The sequence below is a fragment of the Ambystoma mexicanum genome, chromosome 4q (assembly GCF_040938575.1).
Source record: "Ambystoma mexicanum isolate Mex_15411 chromosome 4q, UKY_AmexF1_1, whole genome shotgun sequence".
Lineage (NCBI taxonomy): Eukaryota > Metazoa > Chordata > Amphibia > Caudata > Ambystomatidae > Ambystoma > Ambystoma mexicanum.
The window spans coordinates 1,260,748,544-1,260,770,694 of NC_090928.1; the positions used below are offsets into that span (position 1 = coordinate 1,260,748,544).

The 22,151-nt window shown below is 45.3% G+C and overlaps 1 protein-coding gene across 1 annotated transcript in view; it reads right to left on the reverse strand.

The window, feature by feature from the left end:
- Window positions 1-5,242: 5,242 nt before the first annotated feature.
- The window catches only part of TMEM151B (transmembrane protein 151B), a 100,910-nt gene continuing 84,001 nt past the window's right edge, over window positions 5,243-22,151 (reverse strand). Inside the window, exon 2 of the mRNA XM_069608867.1 lies at window positions 5,243-11,603. Coding sequence (XP_069464968.1) covers window positions 10,164-11,603 — 1,440 coding nt within the window. The 3' untranslated portion in view covers window positions 5,243-10,163. The remainder of the gene's footprint in view (window positions 11,604-22,151) is intronic.

A 22,151-nucleotide genomic window follows, 5' to 3' on the forward strand; every position in this document is an offset into this window, starting at 1 on the left:
ATCAATAAAGGTGAAGGCACTAGCCAGTCCCTGATCTTTGGTGTTCAGGAGAACATCTCCGACATCCATCAAGGCACTTTTAATGCTTCTGCCTTGGCCGAGTCCCAATTTGTAGTCTTGTAGAAGGGCGTATAATATGGTGTGTGGTGAGTACTGGGTGGTGGCAAATGTTTCGGGAACTTTAGTAATGACGGGGAGGTCCAAGATGGGCTGGGTGTCTTTTGCAGCCGTTTTGTTTTTGAGCTTGGGGGTTGATGCTTGTGCTTCGAGGTCACTGTGCCTGTGCTAATGGAGGCATTGATGTACTCTGCTTGGAGGGATGCGACGACTGAGAAGCTGAGTTTAGCTACTCTGGCATTGTAGATATCTAATATAAAGGAGGAAGCCTTGAAGGCTGTCTGTGCTTTTGAGGTGGACTGTATGTAAACGGTGGGAAAGTCAGAGAAATGCTTTGTCTGTCTGCGTGAAAGGAATGAGGTTTTTTTAATTAGATTCTTTAGTTTCCTTAATTACAATGCATTCAATAATCAGTTCAAAGCACTCCCGATCCTAACAGGAGAGAAAGTAAAGAGGAGTGTGCAGAGAGAATACATCAAGGGTCAGGCTCATTTTCAGCTAAGCCTGCATGATGCATTACACATCTTAACATGAAGAGGGAGAGGACAGACGAGTGGCCAGGAAGGACACAGAGGTCAATTCCATTCATAACTAAGACCAAAGGCCACATTCCAGATCCCAGCACGGGGGATAGCAGAGACAAGGAGGTGGAGAGAGCAGGGCCACAGTCATTTACAGCAAAGCCCAAAGGCCACATTCCAGATCCCAGCACAGGGAGAGTACAGACAAGGGGGTAGAGAGGGCAGGGTCACAGTCATTTACAGCTAAGCCCAAAGGCCACACTGCACATCTCTGCACGGGGAGAGCACAGACAAGGAGGTAGAGAGGGCAGGGTCACATTCAGTTACAACTAAGCCCAAAGGACACATTCCAGATCCCAGCACAGGGGAGAGTACAGACAAGGAGGTAGAGAGGGCAGGGTCACGGTCATTTACAGCAAAGCCCAAAGGCCACATTCCAGATCCCAGCACAGGGAGAGTACAGACAAGGAGGTAGAGAGGGCAGGGTCACATTCAGTTACAACTAAGCCCAAAGGCCACATTCCAGATCCTAGCACGGGGGAAAAGTGCAGACAAGGATGTAGAGAGGGCATTGGTTACAGTCATTTACAGTTTAGCCCAAAGGACACATTCCAGATCCCAGCACAGGGGAGAGTACAGACAAGGAGGTAGAGAGGGCAGGGTCACAGTCATTTACAGCAAAGCCCAAAGGCCACATTCCAGATCCCAGCACAGGGAGAGTACAGACAATGAGGTAGAGAAGGCAGGGTCTCGGTCATTTACACCTAAGCCCAAAGGCCACGTGCCAGATCCCAACAGGGGGGCCAGTACAGACAAGGAGGTAGAGAGGGCAGGGTCACAGTCATTTACAGCTAAGATCGTAGGCTGCATTCCACATCCTAGCAGAAGGGAGAGTAAAAAGGAAAGCACCTGCCTGGTATCATCCTACGGTAGGTAGTTTTAGGAAGAGGACTAGTGGGGAATGGAAGTATGTGTATGTAGGTGTGTGTGGAACGTGTTTTACTTAGCTATTCCTGGACTTTCTTCTTTTGAAATGACTAGACTGCTCCAAAGCCAAAATGGAGATGTAGAAGCTGAGACCTGATTGATTGTAAAGCTAGGCAGGACTCTGGAACCTGAGCTAGGATTCTAAACTGACTTTCGCTTGTTTACTGTGGGGGTAGGAGCCATTTGTAAGTTCTCCTGATAGGTTGATAAAAGAAATGTGAAAGAGTAAGAAATTCCCATGAACTAGACTGATTACGTGTGGGAAGGTGGAAGAGCGGCGTTGCAGAGATTTAGAAGTCTATGAACAGTTAAGACATTGAAAAAGATACAAGAGAAAAACTGTTGGGACACTTGTTTGAGGTTTGTTGGGTGAGAAAGTGAGAAGAAGCAGGGAGGGCTTCAAATAGCGCTAAACAAACTCCTCTTGAGTAAGAAGAAGGGCCAGCCAGAATAGATGGCAGACCTAGCAGTGATCTGGCAGGACCCATCTATCCCGTCCAACGAGACTCTTCAGCATAGTGCAGCATAGCCCAGAAGTGGTACTCGCCGTTACACTGATGCAGAGTGAGCCGCGTACTGATCGGCTAGAAGGAAAGGAATTTCCCAGTGCTACGCGCAGCAAGTAAACACACTCATTACTCTGAGACAAAAGGAAGTTACGTAACACTGAAATGAGATTAGAGGGGCCTTAGTCAGTGCTCTGTAAATATTGCAATGACAAAAGGCCAAGGGATTTTTCAAGTGATCTAGGAGTTGAACTCAGGACAGCATAAAACACTTAAGCAAGGTGCAGCAACCTAGTCAATGTTTTAAGGAGATCTTCACAGAAGGTTATAATGTTCTAACAAGGAATAAATTAATATAGCTAGTGAGAAAACGACAAGCAAAACACAAAAGAAAAATCCGGCAGCACAAGTAATTCTAGACCCACAGCTTTTGAGGAGGCTTCTCAGGTATGGAAGAAAAGAGTGATGGGGAAGAGGAACATCAAGGCTCGAGACTAGTGCAGCTTTAGTCTGTTGTATCATTTCTTTCTCTCCAGATACCATAAAGCCTTCACTCCACGCAGAAGAGTGTCTGATGTTTTATTATTTCGTTCTCTCTCCGGCACCCAGACTAGACACTCTGACCATCTCAATGTCGGGAGGTTTGTAAGAGCTGGTCATGTGACTGCTGGTGAGGGAATCCTCTTCCCTGTGGAGCCTGTGCTGATGCCGAGAGGTAGGAATGGCAGTCGGTGACCAGGACAAGCCAAGTCCAGACCTTATCCCAGGTCCATCAGAAGTGTAGAAAGGTGTCTTCAGCGAAGAGAGTGCATGGCGCCTGCCCACTGGGTCATCATGTTGGACTGTAAAGAAGCAATTATGGGATCACAGAGTTGGTCAAGGAGACTAGGGAAACCTAGGGAAAAGTAAGAGACATTTCCTGATTGAAATAATTATTCAGAAGAGTTGTGGGCTGACTTCTTGGGATTCTGGAGGTATGATGAGGATTTCTCTGAGTTACAGAGCATAGTCTCTATTTTAGATTTAGCAGCGAGTGCAGTTGTCAAGCAACGTGGGCTGTTGCCAGCATATCTGGAGAGCCCTCTCGGCCTCTGCCGAGCATGAAGGTCTTTCTTGTTCCCGTTATTGGACACAATCTGTCCAGGCTTGGACCAGGGAATTTGGAGATAGGCCAGAAGGTCCAGTGCTTGAATCTCTACTGTCCCAGCATGTCTAATATCTTGAAGGGGAGAACCCTGGGGGAGTCACAATGCTGAGGAAAGGATTGATTCCGGTCTTCTTTAACTCTAGTTCATGTTCTGCAACAGGGCAATGGGATTCCTGGAAGTGTGTAAGTCCTTTTTATTTTGTGTGTCTTCGTAAATAGTATTACTGCGAGGATGGACTTCGACAGGGGCAGATATTTCTGATGTTCCTAGATGCACTTATTTTGAAGAGGGATTCTGTAGTGTGATCTTGGATGTGGGTGGACGCGTCCAATTGTATCTGCCCTTGGCTGTCCATTTCAGTGCCTGGCTTTAAGAGTTAAGGGCGTCCTCTTCAGGCAGGCTCTGTAAGGGAGGGCAATGAAGTGTTGGGTGTGGTGAGTCCTTACCCTCGGAAGGCTGGCTGATTCTTGTGTGGGTGGTATATGACTGCATGATGCAGGAGGGCGATGGTTTTTTAGCCCTTTAACAGCAATGTATTTGTAGATCCTGGCAGGTCATGTTGAGGTCCATGCACGAGATAAGTCAGATGAGATGAGTGAAATGCCATCTCCTCTCTTGGGCTGCCTGTTCTTGCCATGTAGGTGGTTAGCAGGAGGTCATGGAGTAGGAGTAGGAGAAGAGAGTAGTCAGCTAACCAAATTTCATAAAAATGCTATAAAGTTGAAGAAGTGGTTGTTCAAGGGGACATTTAGCGGTGTATCTTGTTCACTGCTAACTGAGCATTTACAAATGCCCCCCACCCCCTCCCCTGCAAGCTCACTATAGATGCTGCCACAGGTAGACTGGCGTTGCTCGAGAAAGTGTAATTTGGAGTGGCACATGACCAGTGCAACAAGACGGTATCGCGGAACGATGGGTTCTGTAGGTCATCTGTGTCATTTCATCTCGCGAGCAGGGAGTCGAGTAGATTATTTGCAGTGCCCAGCAGATAAGACGCGGACGCGATGAGTGATCTCTGTTGATGGGGCTGAGCATATGTGAGATCACATACCTGAATCGGTGGGGATGCTTGTGTTGCTGTAATGTGGAGACTATAGGGCAATCGTACAGTGGAGTTGTTCACAGCATTGGAGAGAGACAGTTTTGTTGAGCCTGGTAGTCGAATTGGCCTGCAACAGTGTTGCCCATTGGTTGATGTGTGGAATTTTCAAGGACAAATGAATCCTGCCTAGGTGGAGTTGACATGTGAACCTGACGGCATGGTGGAGACGATGCAGTTTTGTGGTTATTAAGGTTACCGTTGAGCACTCTCAAGTTGCGCTGATTTTCTTGGTTCTTTACTTTCCTCTTGTTGAACTCATTTGTCTTGTGTCACAGGAGGATGGCAAAACAGGGTGGGATTGCTAAGGCTTGACAACCTGGGATGCACAAGGATGTTAGGTAAACTTGACTAATGCTGTTACCAAGGGACTCTTGTTGGCAGACCCTTATGTTGAGGTGGCAGACATGATACCATCTCCAGAGTGACCTGCAAGGTGTAGATATACAGATATTTCTTTGACGTTTGGTTGCTTGGTAACACATTGTGTGTGCACAATGACTGACTTGGGTCATGGTTCGCATCTAGAAACACTTGTGTACAGGCGTGCTATAAATGCCATATCATATCCTACCCTGTGGGCCAGAGGAAGCATTCTGGAGGCAGCAGAGTGGCTAGGGTGATGTCAAGACTAGTGCCATTGGTAAGGGCAGAGAACTAACTTAATTGTCCTTGCCTCCATCGTACTTTGGCTTGTTTTGGCTGGTGTTCTTATCTGTACCAGTAAAAGCAGTATGGATGGCTGATACTTAGCAAGTGATGGGGGGATTTATTCCTTTATGATTTACGCTCTCAAATAGACACACGCCCGCATCTAGGTGTACTCGGTGATAACATATCCAAAGATTGACACAGCAACAGGGCTTGAGTGATGGAATAAGTGACTTGTTGGCAACTTTATTACACGCATTTGGTTTACAATCTTCCGAAGTTCCAACTAAAAAGGCAACAGTGTGACACAGTCTATGTACACGTATAGAAATTCATAGCACAGGAGTCCGACGTAGATTCTGTGAACACAAGACTAGATCTATGTGTAAGTCCTAAGACCCATGATATCATGTATATGTTTGTAGTCTCTCCAGGAACCAGCCCCATCTCGGCCTTCACCCAAGACCAAAAGAGCCTGCACACCCACCCGCATGTCAGCCCGCCCATTACAAAAACTGGATACTAAGGCAATGTACGTGTTACACTACTACTCACACGCTTCTGCTGACATATGTAGGGTCATTACTCTTGTTTTCTTATTCAGTGGAGCATCATGCATGTTAACCTACGAGTTGACACCTGCATAGTGACCAAAGCCCACTCTTCAGACATCTCAAGAAACAATTCTCCGCCCATCGACTTGCCCTTTATACAAAGAGCATTTGTGCGATACTTGAAGGAGATTGGCAATGCCATGTGCCTTGACAAGCCAATGAAAACATATGCAAGGATTTAGGGACATGCCAACGTTTATGTCAAATCCTCAAGCCATTGTGGTTAGATGAACCAGTGATTGCTCAGGTTTGTGTGCCTCCCTTGCAGTCTAGTCTATAGTGGGGTCATTTGGGCTGACCCGATTGAACTGCGATGATTACACAATGTGGCAGGAGTTCCCGCAACAGAGAGAAGGTACGCGTGGAGCAGGATCTGGGAGAAGCTTGATCATTCTGAAAGAACGTGAAATGGATGTAAACCCGGGACTGGCCAATTTGGAATTTGCATCTATCCAGAGATGCAGCTCCGACACAAAATGGCACAGTGTCAAGCTTCTATTATCCGAGGGTACCCTCAGTCTCCATGCCATCTGCTCCCTAGGGACCAGGTTTTGTTGGGTTTGCATCCACAAAGTTATCTGTAGGCTAGCACCAGGAATTCTTTTGCCCAGTGCCATGGGCTAAACCTGGAAGACCTAAGCTGTTGGACAAGCCACTCAGATAAAATGGTGGGCATTGTCAAGGTCTTCCCTGAGGACAGACATATTATTCAAAATGGGTGAGCGGTTTACCCGTCATCATTTACTGGTGCATAGCGGGATGGTATAGCTCATGAGGGTCCATGCATGCAAAGAGCTAAGCCACTTGCTCAAGATGGGTCAGGCTAAGTCATATTCCACTATAGCATGGTAAATCCATCACCTCTACCATGAAACGTCTATCATCCAATCTTCTCTCACACTGCTACCAACACCTCTCTTTCATTGACCCCCCTCAGCACCTTTTTGCTCTCACCCTTCTTTGATTTTCTTTATCCACCCTCTTTCTCAACTCCACTCTCTCATCCTGTTTCCCTAATCCAGATCCTGTTTCTCTTTGCTACTCTTGTCTTCCTCTTCCTTGCCTTGTATTGCTTTATCTTGTGTCTCCCCCAAGCACCCAGACATCATAACACAATTCATACTGTACACTGTTCAGAATATCTACATGTACAAAATACACACTTCTTACAGAAAATACTCTTTTATCTTTCCTGAAAATAGAATATGTTTGTTGGATAGATCCAAGTGGGCGGAAATACCCTACCCATCAATCATCCAGAATCCCTCTATCCTTCTGCTTTCAGGCGCACATTATGAAGCAGTTATGTGGGTAGGTCTGTGAACATCCTATAAAATCTGACATTCCCCACAGCAAAGATGCATGGCTATAGTTTACTGCAGCGTGCACAGTAGTGCATACTTCATTCCTCCTCTAAAACAGTGCTTTGCAAATGAAAATCAACTGTAGTAGAGTACGAAATTCAAAAGTGAGTCACGGAGGAATTGAGCGCTGCCCGAGCCTGATCGCTCTATAGCCAGGGGAAAGCCATAGCACATGACGGCTGCTTGGCTACCACTTCTCCGAGATGTGGCCACCAGACCGCGTGACACCCAACCGTGTTTCCCGTGTGCATGCTGTCGCCCATGAACTGGGAGCCGGGGGTCTCTCCTGTATCATGCTCAGTCTTCTGTTTAGTGAAGTTCTAAAATCTATTGGGAGCACTGGCACTGCAGCAAAGATGCCCACAGACATCTGGACCTTGTGCCAGACCATGCTTGCCATTGGTAGCGTGACGTGCGACCAGATGCCACCCGCTCCCACCACTCGTATTACAGAAATTGAGTTTTCAATGATCTACTTCTGGCAAGTAGTTCTCTTCCTGTCTGATCTTACTCTGGACAATAGAAGAGGTGATGGCATTGGGTCTCTTCCTAGTTCCAGTCTCCGAACTGCACAGGCAAATAACAGTAGAAGGTGATGGCCATCTCACCAACAGCTTCACACACTTCTATAGCCTGGAATCTGTTTACAAAATCCCCTATTGACAAGACTCCTCAGGGGTAGAGGCATAAAAGACCAAAGAAGAACCAAACCTTTAACCATCACGAATTTGGAGATATCAATATGGCACAGATGTACCTCCTACCAAGGCTGCAGGGAAAACAAGCCATGCATCCCAGAAAACAACTTCAGGTCTGCTGGATGGCGCCGGTTGCAGCAGAACTATCCGGGAGACATGGTTACCCTCCATCGTTTCCAATGCATGCAGAGGAAGGCAGTGATTGAGCCAGCAAGTAATATACTGCATGTATGTACTTTGCAGAGCATTGGGTACATTTTGAAGGTTCTTCATTGTGATGCCCCGGCCTTATGATCATGCAATAATAATGAATATGCTTAGGCTGACTTATGAAACATGACCAGATATCCTACAGTGTCAAAGGTGGCAATGGTGAAACCAGAATATCAGAGCTTTTATCCCAACCTCACACTTGGCCTTATATTGTGCTCCTGAGAAACCCGTCTTATTTCGTATGCCATGATTGGGAGCCCGCTTTCCTTTTTATGGACGCAGGGGACACCCCTGCCGCCCTCAAAGTCCCATAATGTCGATCAAGGAGAGCGATGGACACCCCCGGCACCCCAGATCCTCTTGATCGAGATTATGGTAATTCGGTAATTTTTCCAGTGCCGACATTTTTGTCGTTTCGTTTTTTTCCCGGAAACATTTGCTGCACAGGACCCCCAATAGTAAAGGCAGTTCTCAATCTAGCATTTTAAGGCCTCCTCTCAACTAGATTCAGTTTCAATGGGCACATGTCATGCGACTCACAGAGAGGGTGGCCGGGTGGTACTTCCTCATGGCACAAGCCATGCAACCCACTGAGGGGATGGCAGAGTGGTACATGGCCCATGCATGTGAGTCGCTGAGCGAATGGCAGCATTGTAAATCCTCATGCTTCCCAAGATATCCAGAATTCCCACTTTGGTGTGGTCAACATTTTCCACGTACCCCTGTTGCTAATGCCACCATGAGCCATGCCCCTCTGCTGTCTTTAGTGAGGAAAAAGGTTGGTGTGTGGGAGCATGTATCGATCCTCATGGCATGAACCGTACTTTCCTGAGAGCTCCTGCATCGTACGGGTGCTTCCAGATGGTCCTCTATCCATATCAGGTACCGCACTGCGCTCAAGGCAGAATCATGTGCATGAGCGGGCATTTCTCTTGTTCAGACATGCCCGGTGCAGGAACTCTACTTCTAAGAACTATAAAACATGGTGAGCTTTCTGATAGCTTTGCTTCTACTCAGCCACTCAGCATCCGACGCTCCCAGATCTATCCGATGTGAAGAGCCTAGACTTCCAAGCTCCTTGGCTCACTCCATCTGCCCAGATTCCACCTGTTGCTCCGTGCCTCCAGTATTTCGCCTCCCATTACATGGATGCAGAACCACCCGCTGGTCTTTACCCTTTGTTCTGAGAAACTCCGGCTATGAAGGGTTCCAATGGGCAGGACCTGCACCCCCTGACATCCACACAGCACCTGGCATGGCCCATGGCCAAATCCTTCATCTCTGTGCAACGGGCACCATCATTGACAGGTTTCATCCTCTGGAAGCCTGCCGTTCCCATACGCCCTTCCACCACACCGGTGTCACTATCCACATAAACTGGACATCAAGGGTCAACCCACCTTCAGATATAGAGCGAGAAATCCTGCAACCCTCCCACCCCATGTACTTATTATTACACAAAATATGAACAGCTAAACAACATAATGTACTTTCATTATTAAAAAACAGAGTTTAATTCCAGTGACTTTCTCCACTTATTCTTCTGCGCCATCATTGTAAGAGATTCCCACCCTCTCGTGAACACACAGGAGTCTTCAGGACTACTAATTGAGTTTTTGCGCTCCACTGGAGATCCATTCTGAAACCTCCTTCGTGGTGAAACGAGGCTAGGTTTAGCAGATGTTATCCAGGTGTCCCCTGGTCCTTAGTAGACAGGTGTGATATCTCCTCAATGCCACCCGCCTTGGTGAAGCCATCTGGCGAAGCATTCCCCAGCTCTCGTGTTGAATGCTCAGAGGTAGGAAGCAGCCCTGTTTGCTCAGGACCTGTGAATGCATATCTCTTGGTCTTTGCTTCAGCTTTTAGTGGAAGAGTTTGGACACCACTGCCACCAGCACTGTTCTTGTGATGTTGCACTGAAGCGGGCGGAAGGCAGACTCTAGTGTTTCATGGACCACCTGTCTCCAGATGCCTTTTCTGAAGACAGAGTGCAGCTTCAGTAACACGCCGTATATTGCTGAGATAACGCAGGTATTAAACCCTTGGCTTAGAGTGAAAGTGGTTGAGCTGGACCTCAGATTGGGACTGACTCTCACCTCATGTGGAGGAGACGCTGTGCTTTCCCCCACAGTGGTTTCCCACTGGTGGGTCTCATTGATCCATGAGCAACTCTACGCTTGGAATGATCCACAGCTCTGAGTTGCCTTTTTTGGATTTCACAAAGAGTTTTCAGTTCCCTTCAGTGTCACAGTGAGGTCTCCACACAGGAGCCATTGCGGTGGATACGTCGGTGGTCGTGGTTCAGGCAGCCCTCATTGCGGTGGACAATGAGCACAGGGAAATAAAGGGCGTCCTGATAGGGTGGAGGCTCCTCTTCCACAGTGATGTGGCTGGAAAGGTGGGTCTGTTCATTGGGACAACTTTGTTCGTTGAGGCTCTCGCTCTGGCTCTGCCACAAGCAGCTACGCCGGGAGCCGTAAAGCCGCCCCAGAGAGAAGCGGCTGCTGCTGAAGGGGATCCTGGGACTGCCATTGCAGATGCTTAAGGCGCTCCTAGAAAAGATTGACGAGCTGCTTATCGTCCCATGGCATCGCTCACAGTTCTGCCTGTAACTTCCTGTGTACCTGCAGCTTGAGTAACCGGTACAGCTGTTTGTCAGGCCCACCAAATCCATCAACACAGCCTCTGAATAGCTGGGAACCAGCTGCTGGTTGGAACGGATGTGCCACTCTAGTTCTGTGCTGTCCACTGTGTTGACCCGTGGCATCCTCCGACAGAAGGAACGTTCTTCCGCAGGCGTTACTGGCACAAAGTCAAACCCAAAAAGCTTCTCAACATGGTAATGGACATATGATGTGTGGTATTCATTCAAGACTCTCAGCGGCCAAGACAGTGTAAAGATGGCCGCCACCCAAAAGACAGAGTGTGAAACATACCATGGCAGATGGTCAGGGTCTGTGAAGGCCACCATGTATTCTTTGAAGTCCACATTTTTTAGGTGCATCCCTTCCCTGGCCTCCATGTAATCATCCAGTCCTTCATTCTCTGTGAAGAATCTGGCCCTCTGCGTCAAGTAGGAGTTCTCTGACTCTACGTTAGCAAAGCTGAAACACTTGGTGAACCGGAGCCTGGTTGCAGGATAGCTGTCGAGGTCCATCAAATCCTTGGAGATGTCTTTTACCCCACAGTTGGCATAGTCGAACTCTGCTTCGGCCACATGAGTGTTCACCCTCTCGTGGTACACTTGAGTGGTTGTGTAGGCATCACCGTTCCTGTAGCGAGTGACTTGTCTGGTTCTTCTCACATAGTGGTAGCTGATAGCTTTCCACCAGATGCACGGCGTGGCCTGCTGCATCTTCTGCACGCGCTCATGCACGCTATCCAGGTCCACCTTGTACTGCAGCTCATTGCGGGTGTAGCAGTGCCAGCACTCCACAAGGTAGACCACGTACAGCATCACTAGGAAAGCGAGAGGGATGTACACGTAGCCGTTGGAGCAAGGGCTGTCATGGTACATCATGGACTTGCCCTTGTAGGCACTGTCAAAGGTCAGCCTGGTAACCTTGGTCATCTGACACCAGGTCATGGCTCCCATGCAGCCATATATGAGGAGCGAGAGCAGAAGGCATTTCCAGTGGGACTCTCGGCAGAGAGATTTGCTGAACGACTGCTTCACAGGCCTTTGCTGTTCGGTGTCCACGTGGTAATGGAGATGTAGAGAACCAGAGAGAAAGAAACCAACAAAAAGTATAGATAGGAGAAGGAAGGAAAATATTGACAACAGTAATGTACAGGAAGGATGGGAGGGCGATCGGTGAAAGGAAATGTAAGCATTATTGCAGGTTAGAAGCAAAATGGAAAGAAAGTAGAGAAGAGACAAACAAATTAAAGAGGTAGCGTGGAAAGAGACAAAAAAGGACAAAAGCAGGGGAAATACATTGGTAGGACAAAATTGGTAGACAGAACAGGGTCAAGGAAGGAGAACAAAGAGCAAAACAAGAGTACAGAAAAATGGAAAGATAAGAAGAAAACACAGGGAGAAAAAAGAGAAGAGAGTTAATATCATACATAGAGGAGCACATTGTAAAAATCTATTTGCAACATAAGCGTCACACAAACTAGTCAATGATGCATGCCATGCTAAAGTGACAGAAGTACATATTTTATAAGGCATTGGCGTATGTTCTGAGCATGTGGCTCTACTGTCAGTACTTTTCACCAACCTTGTTGTGCACATGGAGTCACTGGACAGCCTAACCTGACCCCCGGGTATCCCAAAGAATCAATCAACTCATTGGCCATTCTTACAACTCAAGATCCTTTGAGCGTACCCTCTCACTGGACCCCCAAGAAAGCAAATAAGACCCCATCCTTCTCCTCCATCTCTTAGGTCCATTGTGTGGATAGTGCACAGGTGGAGTGTGTGACCCTGGCAAGGCTGGCACATTGCAAGCTGAAATCCCAAGAGGGCCGACTCTGACCTTTATTCTTTTTAAGGTTAGTACATTGAATGCAATTAATTAGTACTAGTAACAGTAATCATTGAAGTACTTCAAAGAGGGAGTAATCTGGCATGAAGGGCTACATAGAACCTGATATTATTATTATTGTTCTTGTTCTCTGATGCAAAGTTGTCGCTGGCACAATTGCCTTTACAGTAAATTCAAGCCTCTACATTCCCACCCCTGATGCTGCTATAAGAGCATTTTCAATACTTCCTCTCCCAAAAAATATGCCATACGTCTTAATTTGGGGGGGTTCATTATAAAGTACAAACCAGGCCCAAAGTGTGTCAGAGCGCTAGACAGACTATAATGGAGTAAATTACAACAGTTAGGAGACACAAAACAAACACATTTATATCAAGTATATAGAAAGGCCACGTTGATAAGGCACATGTTTATCCAATAGAGATCAAATGGAATATAGGAAAACAACAATAGAGACATTTCAGATTATTCTTCCGAAATATTCTTTTTCAGTGCACCCAAGAAGCAACTGCTGGCAAAACATCTTTCTATTTCTTCTGTCTCATCAATGTCATTCAAGACCGTTAACATATCATTGGATCTGTACCATGCATATGCACAAAGTAAGAAAACAGTCTTAAAGAAGTACTGTCCTGAAGAAGGTATAGAAAAGAAACTAAAGCAAACTGTTGAAACATGTTTTGTGAGTGCCCGAAATGTTGTCAACACTCTCAATTGCTGATCTTTTTTTAATCAGAACACTTTGACAATTATATGTCATTATCAACAACAAGGACACCTCTTTCTGTTGCGACCCAATCAATCACACTTCAGTCCTCAGTAATCACCAAAATTAAGGAGAGTTGATTAAACAAGCACAGGGGATCACCACAGCCACCCTGATTGACAAACAATGTATCCCAATGTCAGTGCTAGAGATAGCATGGGCATTCTAAATGCAGTATAATATAAACTGCAAAGTAGACCGTGACTTGCCCATTAAAAGACTTAGATTTGGGAGGAAGGCAGCCTCTTGGGAGAGCACTTGGATTGCTTATGTGTTCATTGTTTAACCGGAGCCAACCAATCTAAAAGGCAAGTACCAGTCCACCAAATGTTCGGTAAAGTACAGTTCAGTGGCAGAATCATTGCTGCCTTCACTGCTTTTTAACATAAACATCAGGCCCTAAGGAAAGGAAATGCAACTAAAAGTTTTCCAAATCTACGTCGACGACGTTGAAAAGCATCCCAGATAAGGGCACCGATTCCAACATGGCAGCTGCTCTCAACCACATCTATTCCTATTTAGCAAAGAAGAGCAATGCTTTTGCCTACACAAAACAAAAACTGATATACTGCTTTTGGGAAATAACCATAAACGTACTTTACTTTAATAATTTATACTGCGCACCTCTGGACACAGAGGCTTATGGGCGCAACAATGCAGACGAAGAACCGAGACATGTAACAAGAAGCTCAGCTGAAGGGGCTAGGGAGGCGATACCCAGGAAAAATGTGACAACTCGTTATCTAGACAAGTGTGTTTTCACTTTTTCTTGAAGTTTTCGATCAGGTTAATTTTTCTCAGTTCTTCCGGGAGATAGTTCCAGACCATGGGAGCTACTGCATAAAAAGCAGCATGCTTCACTTGTGTGAGTGAGCATCTAGACTATTTTAGCGGTAGTGTGTCATTTCACCTGGGCATTCTTATGTTGGATTTAACAGTCAGGGCATTGGATAGATATACAGGCCCCACGTGCATGATACATTTATGCACCATGACCAGTAAGCAGAATGTAATCCTCTATTCAATCAGCAGCTAATGCAGGGCTCTTCTTGCTAAGGTTACATGATCAAACGTCCTCAGCCCCACGATAGCACTAACTGCACTGTTCTATATAATCTGAAATCTACTATACTCTGAGTAGGCTACTACAATAGTCTATCTTAGACCCAATGATTGCTCTTGCTATTATTTCACAGTTGGCTTTTGAGATTAACACGCGTATTGTGTGAGAAGTTTTAAGCAATATGCTGATGAAGATACCAGATGACTCACTTGCGCCTTCATATTGAGGTGTTGGTCTAAGACAATACCTAGGGTTTTAACCTTTGTTTTGGTCTCCAAATGGTGCCCTGCAAGTGTGAAGTTTTTATAGTTATCACCAAGGTTTTTTATTTTGATGGGTGTAGCTACAACCATAAATTCCGTTGTTTCCTTGTTAAGTGCAAAGGCGTTCTCTACCATCCATGCTTGAATGATATCGTAGACTTCATTCAGTCTGATGGTGTCTTGCTCATAATTTCCTGACAACGGGATGACACATTGCGTGTCATCCGCATAGTTAGTGAATTTGATACCATTTCTATCCAGGAGCTTGAACAGGGGAATAGTAAACGTGTTATAAAGAGAGGGTGAAAGGCAAGCACACTGAGGGACTACAAACTTCAGGAGATTTGGTGGAGCGTCCGCTAGGTCACTGCATACGTTAAGCGTTCTGTTACTCAGGAAGGATTGTATCCAAGCGGAGGCAGTATCAGAACAGTTAGCTACCTCCTTCAACCTGGCAACCAATAAATGGTGGTCCACCAGGTCAAAAGCGGCCGACAGATCCACCAACAACAGGACAGATGTCCCACCCCTGTCCATGATATGCAATAGATTAGACTTAAGGTCCAGCAGTGCTGTCTTCATGCCATGACCCAGTCTAAATCCAGATTGCCTGTCATGTAGAATCTTGTGATTGTTAAGAAATTCTGAATTCTGGATATACTCAACGCGTTCCAAAATGTATAGCAAGAAGGGCGTGTTCGTGATGGGTCTATAATTAAGAGCATTAAAGGGGCACAGACAGGTCTTCTTCAATAATTGCGAAATCCATGCTGTTTTTAGGTGATCCAGAACATGGCTTTCCAGGAACGAGGTGTTGACAAATTTGGTAAGGGGGTAGATCATTTTTGCGGAACACTCTTACAGCCGGACAAGAATCCCCCTTACGATTGGTCGGTCTAAGTTTCTCAATAATTTCAGTTAATTCTATCTGCGTGACTGAATGGAAGTTGGAAGCAGGTCCTTCCATTTTATCCAAATGCATCATAGTGTGTGCTTGTGCAGGGATTGCTTCTGTTCTCTTGACCTCAATATTATTTTTAATAGTATCCAATTTGTTTAACATAGCTTTTTCAATGGATGTACCCCAATATGCGTTCTTAATTGCCAGATATTCCGGGGGTGGGCACAGTGTTTCTAGTTCTTTCAGAATTTTTAACAATTCTTCGGATTCATGTTGTACTCTGTGAATTCTGTAGTCTAACATGTTTTGATTTTGTTTCTATCATAGCCTTTTTAAAAACTTGAGAATCTTCCTGAAAGGCTTGCCTATTATTCTCCAGGTTATAATGTTTCCATTTGTAAAAATATGTATTTCTCTTTGATTGGAGGCATTGTAGTTCTAGTGTGAACTAGCTATTACATTTACTAATAGGTTATAGTTTGTTCTAGGTGCAAGGGTATCTAACGCTATTTGTAAAGTACTTTGGATTCCTTTACTCGTTGTATTAGCACTATCTGCCATTTCAATCTTTGTAATTAATGGCAACAACCATTTCTTCATAGCTTCTGGTGTGAGTTTTTTAGTATTACGTGTAGGTTTGCATTGTTTTCTCTGAGTTGCGCATATGATGTTCAGATGAATGAAGGAATGATCTGGCCATGGGCACTGGATCACTCCTGGATACGTTATGTGTGGCGATCCAGTCGAGAACATCTCCTTTAATATGTGTTGGCTCTTTGACATGCTGTAAGAAAACAAGATTGCTGAGGGATTTTTCTATACTTTTGGCTGCTAGATCTTTTTTTGCAGGCCAGCCAAAGATTCATATCTCCCATTAAGACATCTTTAGGGTTAGGTTTAAGAAATTAAAGTAGTCGGTTACTCAGGTGTAATGAAAAGTCCCTCATGGGATTGGGAAGTCTATACAGCAACATTATATTAATGGTAGTTTCAGGGTTCGTCCTGATTTTGAAGTGGATTGTTTCACAACCAGCAATACCGTCCATGTCTGCCTTAAAGATGGCAGCTACGCCACCGCCTTTACCTTCTTCTCTATCCTGTCTCAAAAGTTTGCATCCATCAGGGATTGAGAGGGATAGGATGCGTCCAGCTGCCTTAAATAGCCAGGTCTCAGTAATAGCACATATGTCTAAATCATGTTCAGTTAAATAGGAGGCGATGTCAGTAGCATGTTTTAATAAGGATCTTGTAATTGTAATTTTTTTTTTTTTGTAAAGCGCTTATACACAAGTTAAGTGCTTCAAAGTGCTTCACAGCAGGAAGGGAACAATGGAATACAGTCGTCATTCTTAGGCCTTGAAGATTCCGAATGATCAACAATAACTAGCGTACTAGTCCAGAGGCATACCTACTAGTGTAAGTGTGTGACAAAGAGTGGGGGAGGGGGTGGGAAAAGGACATACAGAACAATAAACTACCGTACTAGCATGTGCAAGTGCACAGACAGGAAGTGTGAGGGAGGGGGAGAGGGAACAAGTGCGCCCAGTCCAGCAGAGCTCTGGGTTAAGTGCAGAGTGGTTGCCCCTCTCATGGAACATATTCCAAGTGCAGTAGTGCCAAGCAGAGTGCAGAGACCCGGAGGCAAGTGCAGGAGTGGGGGGGGGGCCTACAACCGGTGAGGCTATGGAGGTGCACCAGGCGACCAGTCAGTGAACTGGGTAGGCGGGGGAAGAGAAAAAAAGAGGGATGCAGGAGAGAAAGAGAAAGAGAAGGAGGTTAGCAGGGTTGAGGGAGAGAGAAAGAGGAAGAGAAGAGGAAGGTCTTGAGGGGTTTCCAGAACTTAAGGAGGTTCGGCTCAAGATGGAGAGAGGCAGGGAGGCTGTTCCAGACGGAGGGACCTGCAGAGGATAAGGATCTACCCCATAATCTCTGTTAGTACACTCCTTTTCATATATCCCCAATAATTGCCAATGCTTCAGTCCCAGCCGGAAAACCTAGAAACATGGGTACGATATCAGCTACAATCACTCATTCTCACCGCAGGCAAATACATCAGTCAAGGGAAGACATCAACTGAATCCTCCACCCACAGATATGACACCAACTTTAACCCAACCATCCAATGAATTTGACAAAAGCACTAGCCAAGCCATGACATCTAGGGACTACGGGATCTACTTTGCATAGGTCTTAGAAACACCTACTCACCAAACTTCAAAAAGCTACAGCACCAAGTGCCAGCAATGTTGCTAAAACTACTATATATTTATTTTATTTATTTGCCTTTTTAAAGCGCTCACACAGCCCGGGGGCATCAATGCGCTGTTACAGGAATATGTCTCTTAGTTGCATATATATAACACGCTTAATACCCGGAGGTCTCTAAGCGTGGACCCGGGGATCACATCTGTGTTGTTTCGTGTAATCTTGTTTCCAAGGTGAGCACGTTGCCGCTGAGCTATCCTCCCGGGACAGCAGTCTGGGTAGTGTAGCTTCCCAAAAAAATACAGAATCAGGTTGAAAACTGTGTGAATGATGCAGACGGCTTTGTGTGATACAGGGCTTGCCGCTACACTGTGGCTAGAAGGCTGAGATTGTCATTGTCCAACAATAAAATAAAAGATGGAAATTGTCCATATGTGGCTGTAGCTCACTCCAGGCAAAGGGACCCCAGCCCTAGCACACAAAGTACCATGGCCTAAGAGAAGTCTTGTTCAGGAAGCTACAAAAATAATATATCGTGAAGCACATCAAGATCATCCCTCAAATGAAAAAATTGAATGGAAAATTTTGTAAATTCTCATCACTCCCGCTTATCAAGTATTACATGGGCAAAGCAGTTCTAGTCCTTCTGTACGGTCTGGAAGCGAAGCCTTTGCTTTGGCACTTCGAATGGAACAAGCGAGAAGGTCTCCTGTGGAAAAAATCTTTAGCCCCCCCACTGTGCACCTCTCTTGTGAGCCTAAGGTTTGAACTGGGTTGGACCTCCTTGGGGTGTCGAGCTGAGTGGAAACTCATATCATTATATCGTGAAATAACAGCAGGCCAGTCCTCTCTATACTTTGATGTAAAAGAACATCTCAAAAATGCAAAATTCCAAACTACTCCTTGGTCTGGAGAAGAAAGTGAAAGATATCCTGCTCAGGCTCGACTTGACATCAGAAACCCTAGCTACCAATCCCATGAAAGTGAAAAAGTCATTAGAAATAAGACTCTGGATCACTAGTATCGACGGAGTAAGGAACCTGAATCCTCCAAACCTTTTTCTAAAGGTGGACAAAAAGCTTGGTTCTCTCCCTCGCTATCTCCAAATGTTTCCTGAGAAGGGAGTAAGAAATCATTTCTTGAGATTGAGACTCAATTTAGCTCACACTGGGGAAATCTTGGCTAGAAGAAATCAGGGGGACCAAGCAAAAAAACTATGAAGACCATGTGTCTCTCCAAGCCAACAATCCCTAAGACACTTGCTAATGGAGTGCGAAGGCACTTGGAAACAAGACTGTTGTTACTTAGGAGATTTGTGGCTAAAGAAGAGAGCCTAACGCATGACTTTTTTTGGGATAGGCTGATCGCTGGTCAAGAGATTATGCTCACGGCCTCAATAGTAAAAGTTTTGGGAAAATTCTCTATACTATTATAAGTGTAAGACATTTGCCACCTAGATGAGCATAACAGGGCCTCGATCGGTCCCCCTTGTAGCCCCTGGTTTTCTTGCCATCTTTTCTTTTTATCTTCATTTTGTATGTATCATATCTAGTTGTTTTGTCTTTAGTTATCACTGTGGTTTTGTAAAGGTTTTTCATTTAAAACCAAAACAAATAAATAATAATAATAAAAAAAAGAAATAGAAAGAAAAAAGAAATAGAAGTAAGCCACACACATGCATACCATTCATGCATACCATTTCCCAGCCATCCACCTGTCTTGTCCTCCGTGGCAGCTGGTGAATCGTTTAATTGGACGGGCCGGCGTAAACATTTCCTATGAGTTTGTGTGAGCGACCGTGCATAGCCAGGGAGCCCCGTCCGACTAAGACAAGTGGAAGGGGTTTCTCCCCCACCAAGTATTTGTCAAAATAATGGATTACAATGGTGTATTTTACTTTCCGTAAATAATTGGGTAAAAAGCAGAGTTTACTATCAAGTTCGTAGAATAGCAAAAGAAAAAATCCAATAGATGCCAGATCACCGAAAGTGCACAGGGGTATTTTCATGATGCAGTTGCCCACAATATAAGCAAAAATAAAATAATGTTCATGCTGGCTGTGCCCAAACATGTATGCCACTGCAACAACATTCGCCAGTAGCTCTGCGTAAGTACACGCATCAAGTTGGCTTTGCCCTTAAAGCCACTAAAACATGCCATGCAACTATTAGAAAATGTCTATACTGGCTGCACCAATAAAGGCTACTATTCCAGCAAGAATATTTTATTGGCTTTGCTCATAATGCCAGTAAAACATGCCATGCCACTGTAAAAAAAACATCCACACTGGATGCACAAATGTAGGCCAGCATTCTATATAAGAACATTCATTATGTTGGTGTTGCCCATAATGCCAGTACAATATACCATGCCACTGTACAAAACATCCTTACTGGCTGCCCGAATGTAGTCCCTTCAACCCACCTCCACATAAGAACACTCATCAAGATGGCTTTGCCCATAATCCCAGTAGAACGCAATTTCCACTGACAAAACATCCACATTGGCTACCCCAATGTAGTCCTCCCTTCTCCCCCATGTGAGAACACTCATTAAGTTGGCTCTGTCAATAATGTCAGTAAAACATGCCATTCCACTGTAAGGGAATTTCAATGTTGGCTGCCCCAATGTAGCCTCCCATCACTCCCACGTAGGATTACTCATCAAGTTGGCTTTTCCCATGTCAGTAAGATATGCCATGCAATTGTAAAAAAAAGTCCATGTTGGCTGCCCCAATGTACCCCCCGAGCCTTGCCCCTTTCCGCATTCACACACCGTCCTACCCATTCACATACGCACCTTACATCATACACAATGCTCTATCATTATCACATGAACACATACACAACATTCAGAGTGCACTATCATTCACAAGCACTGTTACACACACAACCCCTCTCATACATGCGTACATACACATAAAAAAAGCTTTGTTTCTGAACTGCTCCACCTCTGGACTCAACGCCGCCTTCTCACAAGCTGAACTCAGCCCTCCAACTAGCACACGTAACATAGACAGGAACCAGGAAACTGGGGGAGGACCTTCCTGGTTCCCCGACATCTACGGTGGACCCGGAGCAGCAGGAACCGTCACCTCAAGACCTCTGAATATGTGAGGAGGTGTAGGAGTATTCCTTGTGCCCATTTGGCCTTGCAGTTCTTCAGGCTGCTTTCCCACGGGTCTATGCAATGTTAGGGAAGCAAAACACCCCCACCCTTGCATGGCCCTCTGAACATCCGCGCTGGGGAAAATGTAAAACATGTTTCCAAGCTTTTCTTTGACTGGCTCAGTGATTCCTCGAGAATTGGTGGTTTGGCGTCCCATTGCCCATTATGGATGAGCTGCAACTGCTTGCCACTAAACAACTTTTTAAATAAATGTATGACTTGTAAACGGGTGTACAGAATATGGCATAAGGCGCCAACTGCTGGTATGTAAAAAAGAAAAACAACGTTATATCAGTAACGGTAAACTCCCTCAATTTTTGTTCTCGGGGGGCCAATGGCTCCAACGGGAGGTATATTAAAGATTCTATAGAAAAAAGAGAACTGGCTACCCCTCTCTCAGTGCTGCCACCTAGGGCCAAGTGAACTACAGTGTATAGACTGTGCCTGTTGTTGTTTTTTGCTCATTTTTATAAACGAGAAGGATGTAGGATTATGCAATAGTATTTGTAATACGTGTGTTGTACTCCTCGCTGTGTTTCTCTATCTGTTTTAACTATTGGTGAGCATTTTTGATACTTTGATACTTTGAATAAATTAATATAAAAGATGACATTGTGTGTTGTTTTTAACCTGATATAAGATGGTTCCATGTTCCGACACTCTGTTCCTTTTGCCTAATTGCACTAATTGAGAAGTGATTTCTTCTGCTCATTAATACACTGTAGTTCACTTGGCCCTAGGTGGCAGCACTGAGAGAGGGGTAGCCAGTTCTCTTTTTTCTATAGAAAAAGAAAAACAATACATACATCTCAGCCTCTTATCTAAACCTGTTAATTATACAATTCCCTCTTGTTTGTACAGTAAAGTATGCATTTCTCTTTGTGTGTATATTGTGATGAATAGCACTTTTCTGGGAAGCTATGTTGGTATCATGATAAGTCTGTTTTCCATGTTACTCATCATGTGACCCGACCCGCAGACGGGCCTATAAGACCTATAAAAATGCATTGGGTGGCAGCGCTGTACCCACTCCTGAAGACCAAGTCCCTGCCACTCCCGACAAAGATCAAAGTCTACAAGGCGATCATCATACCTACCCTGACGTATGCCTCCCCAGCATGGAAGACCTGCCATGAGCGACACCGGAAGAGTCTTCAGATAGTCCAGAACAAAGCCCTGCGGATAGCGTCTGGAGCTCCACTCTTCACAAGGATAGCTGACCTTCACAGAGAACTGGACATCGAGATGTTGGACGACCATCTAGCGAAGCTGAGTAAGAACTTCTGCCAAGGACTGGATCAGAACCCGAACCCTGTGATTAGAAAACTGACTGCAACCACTGCAAACCTTTTTGACTGCTACCCGTGGACCGTCACA